Source organism: Austrofundulus limnaeus, unplaced genomic scaffold, assembly GCF_001266775.1.
Source record: "Austrofundulus limnaeus strain Quisiro unplaced genomic scaffold, Austrofundulus_limnaeus-1.0 Scaffold295, whole genome shotgun sequence".
NCBI classification, from domain to species: domain Eukaryota; kingdom Metazoa; phylum Chordata; class Actinopteri; order Cyprinodontiformes; family Rivulidae; genus Austrofundulus; species Austrofundulus limnaeus.
Window position 1 is genome coordinate 64266 of NW_013952697.1, and position 5000 is coordinate 69265.

Below are 5000 nucleotides of genomic sequence, written 5' to 3' on the forward strand. Positions count from 1 at the left end.
GTCCAGGTGGAGGCAGTGCTTATCACCTGAAACTCAGACTGAAGAAGTCTCTTGGAGGAGAGATGAAACGTTTCACTAAAGAAGAACCCATCCAGAGGACCTACTTATTTTTTCTTTTTAATTAAAACAAACATGTAATTTTTAGGCACACAAGCTTAAAAAATAAGACACCTAAAGTTTTTAAAGATGTGTTTAAGCTTAAATTGCCCATTGCTGACATGAAGTGTCCCAGGCTGCACAAACGTGGTGCCAATAGCCAATAGTATTAATGTGAAGCTGTCAGTGATGCAAAGGTTTAATAAAACAGTTTTTTAGTTGCTGTTAGCTCACTTATGTGGTCAGAATTAACTGTTATTAAAAAATAGGTCTTATCTAGAGAAGAATAAACACTGATGTGTGTTGATTTTACTGATGGCAATCCGCCTCATGGTGTCAGAGCGGCTGGGTCTTTCTGGCTCCAGAATCCAGGTCTTCGTGTCAATTTCATCCAGGACGTCCCAGAACTCTGCCAGGGACTCCAGAACCAGCAGGAACTGACTGTGGAGCTGATCTAGAGTGCTCTACAGGACCAAAAGGACAGTTAATAAAATGACAGATAGGACCAACCTCAGCCTTAACTTTAGCACAAAACAAATTAACAATTTTATTATTTCTTCCTCACATTTTAGATCTTAAATGAAAAGTTGGACAAAAGGCTAGACATACATTATTTTCACAAAGACTTTTTTCCCTGCAGGTTAGATTTTTATGTGATGATCTTTGTTGTGTATCAACAGAAGAACAATCAAGTATTACAGCACACTAAACGTTAGAATAAAAATAAAAAATACAGCTTTGGTTACATGTTCCAGATGTCACAGTAAAGAAATCTAAAGCTTAAACAGACTGCTTCATCAGCCTCTGATTGTTCAAAAACAGACAAAACTAAATTTGTGATCATTTTTAGAGTCATAAAAGTCCAATCTTCACAGAAACCTGAGAAAAATAAACTTAGAAGTTCAACATTATCACAATAATAAGGGTTGCTATGAGTCTATTTTTCCTCTATCTTTAACAGGAAAAGCCTTTATTAGTGAGGGCTGATGGTATTTTATCACATTACTGGGGCTATATGCCGACTAAATACAACAAATCGTAAAGATATCTGTTCTCGCTGGTGTGAATATTAGATGTACTTTTTTCGCAGAGATATTTTATGTTTAAAAAAAACTTGGCGGCTGTGGCAGAGTGGTCAGGGGAGTCATCATGTTCAGTGTGTTGCCGGTTCGGTCCTTCATTCCGTCCGTCTCGGTCATTGTGTCCTTGGGCAAGACACTTCACACCCCTTGCCTACTGATGTTGGTCAGAGGGTCCGGTGTCAGCAACGCCTCTGTCAGTGTGCCCCAGGGCAGCTGTGGCTACAATGTAGCTTACTACCATCAGCGTGTTAATGTGTGTATGAATGGGTGTGCGACTGTAGTGTGAAGTGCTTTAGAATCCGACAGGACTTGATAAAGCACTATATAAGTTCAGTCAATTTACCACGCTGTAGCTCAGACCTCCTGGTAAACCGTTGTAGTGCACAACACGCACAACAACACAGGGAGAGCACGGTTGTCAGAGTGGATGTTTATTTTCTGTTGATGATGATGGAGTGTGAGGAGGAAGATGTGACATTTTTGTTGTTAATAGAAAAAAAAGCACTATTTTGTAAATTTGCAACTAAAGCAGGGAGCATACTGCATCCGAACTGCCAAAATCATGCAGAACTGCCGCAGCTTCATGACGAAATTAGCATCATTCTGTTAGCACTATCGACATTTTCCACATACGAACACAAGAACTTTATCATGTTATTGGTCAGAAGTTCGTGGGAGTGTTTGTGCTGAAAGTGCTCAGATGCTGCGTTTTGCTTCAACCATACGCTTCAAAAAAAATAAAAATAAAAAGAGGTGACACGCTTCCAGAGCCAACTGTTGTACCAAGAAGCTGCAGTTTATAAAGAGTCAAAAAGCCAAAAACTCATAAAAGGGGATAAAACAGACGTTTTTTATGGTGGAATCTGACTGATAAAAACTTTGGAGCTTAATCCAGAACCAGTTTGTGGATAATCGAGTGACGAGTCTCTGACTTTTTTTCCCGCATTGTTGACTTCAGCGGGATGAAATCCCACTCAGTGACGTAGGGCTGGGCGGTATGACCTCAAATTCATATCACGGTATAAACTGTACCCCTTCACAGTAACGGTATATATCGCGGTAGAAAATTATCGTAAAAAGTTAAGATAAAGTAATTTTTAGAACACTTTTTTGCAGAGAACTGTAATCTTAATCAAACCCGACATTTTTGTTTTAATTTCTGCCTGCCAATGAGCTTCCGCCTGCTATCAGCTGCTGCTCTGCTGCGCGCTCATCTTCGTCATCTTCATCATCAGAGCAGAAGCCGACTTTACATTAGCAAGATAGATTTATGGCTGAACGAACGTCCACATCTTTTTCTTATCTTCTCTGTGGGTAACAATACTTTAAAGAACAAGCTTTTTCTCCGACAATTGGGTGTAAGAAAACTGCAGTTGTTAAAGCTTCTCTCTGCGCGACGTGCAGCGAAGAGAGGAAGAGATTATGAACCCATGACATGACGTAACTTTTCTACAGTAGGAGGAGGATATTTTGAGGATTTATCCTTCTATACATGTTTTAAAATGCTAGAATTTCTTCATTATATTTCAAACTCCTGCTCAGTTGTCTCTGCACTCGCAGCCCTGTTGACACAGGTGCGATGCCGTAATGACGGTAGAGCGTAAATTTCTACCATAGGCTAACTTCATACCGTTTCTACCGTCTACCGCGCAGCCCTACAGTGACGTATGCTGCAGTGGGAGGGGTTTCCTAGGAGCTCTGCACGGGGTGTCTCATCAGGGAGCTACAGTATGTGTGCGAAAACGAACGCACGTGATGGCGTGTCGTCCGGTCGGCTGCCGAGCGACTATACTGCCAGCTTAAGAGATTGTCACCATTTCCAAAAGACGGTGGTCAATAACAAGCGAACGTATCCTTTCATTGCCCAGCTGAGGTGCACTGCCTATGGTCAGAACAGCCACAGAGTCACCTGTCAGTGTTGTCTCCCCCGTTTAGAAAAATTGGCCAATCCTTGTCCATCCATCCACAAAATCCGTAAAAGTAAACAAGTTAGCGTCATTTTTTTGTGTTTTCTAGGGTCAGTTGGCTGTGGCAGTCACTTTTTATTGAGATGAATCCAAAAATTAATCACTTGCAGTTGTTCATCTCATGATTAATTTCTGCAGGTTTATTAAAATTTGCTCATTGCTATGTGAAATATTTTGCTAACACAGGGATAAGATCCGGGCAAAAAGTGGGTAGAATCCAGCAGTAGTGTCAGGTGATGTCATTATTATTTGTTGATTGAACTAACTGTGGTAATGATTGTGATAAATCCAAAAAGACTGTCTGCTATAGAAAAATAGAGTGAAATCTAACTGATAGCAAATATACAGATAGTTATAAAACGCAGCAACTTCAGCTGAACAAACACACACACAGTAAGGAGAAAGAGAGGCTGATGGAGGTGTGGGAGAGACGGAACGAGAGGGAAAAATTTAGGAGGAAAAAATGAACCAAAAATTACGGGTCATTGTGCCAGCACAGTGCACACAATTAAGCATCGTCCAGGTGCTGAGAGCCTCAGCAATTACAGCCCAATTAATGCCACTGGTATGATTACAGTTAGAGCTCAGGATAACTACCCAAGGCCCGATTCAGAAGGAGGGAAAAATAAACCCAAGAAGAGCTGCTGCTTCCATTTCTGCTGAATGAAAGAAGAACTCGGAGAATAAAGGGGATCAAGCTTTGCTACGTGGCCATCTCAATCAGTCCTTTTTATCCACGGAGGATTTCTGTCTGACCTCTGTTCAACTCCAGGAACGTCACTCCTCTTTCCCAACATGCTGTGAAACGTTGTCATTTTTAACCTTTTTTTCAGTCATTCATTTGCTCTCAGATCAGCTAACAGACACTTCTTCCTTAAGACAAAAACGATTCTGAAAACACAAACTTACATTGTGTTGGTGTGAAAATCAGAATAGAAAATGATAACGAAATGCACAATGAACACTGACTACTAAATTACTGTTTTTGGTCGGGAGGCTTAATTTTTTTTTTGGTTCAAGATAAAACTATCACAACAATAGCTAAAACCAGCAAAACAGTAGCCAGAAGCTAAAATTTAAAAAGCTAAAAGTTGAAACTATGCCAGCAATAACTAAAATATTAACCCTTAACTGGTCTTTTAACTTTTTGAAAATATGAGTTCCTTTGGGGGAAAACCCAACCACCACACATGACTGCATAAAAATAATTTCTTCGAATTTCTATTCACAACTAGTCTATTGTACAAATATCTAAGCCTGAAATAAACATAGCAAGTATAAATGAGTTTTTACTTTTTTATTAACAAAATATTTTATGACAATTAAAAATTAAGATAAAAATGGTATTTTCATCCAACTGGTGCACACAAAATAATTTTTTGACAATTAAAAAAAATAAAAATCCAGTTTGGAATTTTGGGAAGACCAACCAGCCCATCAGGCCCTCCAGATCCAGTAACCAAATTTAGTCTGATTTAAGACCTTTTTAACCTGTAAATGCTCATATGGGGTCTCACACACTTTATTTATTTTTTTGTTGTTTCACTTTATTCATTTTATTTGTAACACAAACTAAAAAGTACAAAAAAATGCAATCAAAATAAAATCAAATAAAATGAAAGGCAGCAGAAGAAGAATAAATCTTATATCTGCACCTTTTTTATACCCAAAATATGTTCAAAAGAAAAGTAAAAATACAACAAAATCAAAACAACTTAAAACATTTAAAAACGAAATAAAAATAAAAAGACATCAGTTCAAAAAACAATTAGCATGAATTCACTTATTATTCTCCATATTTCTTCAGAATATTAGTTTTTATTATTCTCTTCAAAAAATAAATGTTATTGATTGA

At 38.3% G+C, this 5000-nt stretch overlaps 1 protein-coding gene across 3 annotated transcripts in view; it reads right to left on the reverse strand.

Moving 5' to 3' along the window:
• Positions 1-5000, reverse strand: part of fancl (FA complementation group L) — a 52416-nt gene that overhangs the window by 9272 nt on the left and 38144 nt on the right. For all 3 annotated transcript variants that reach the window (XM_014021493.1, XM_014021494.1, XM_014021495.1), the window contains one exon: positions 410-560. In XM_014021493.1, the coding sequence (XP_013876947.1) occupies positions 410-560 (151 nt within the window). The remainder of the gene's footprint in view (positions 1-409; positions 561-5000) is intronic.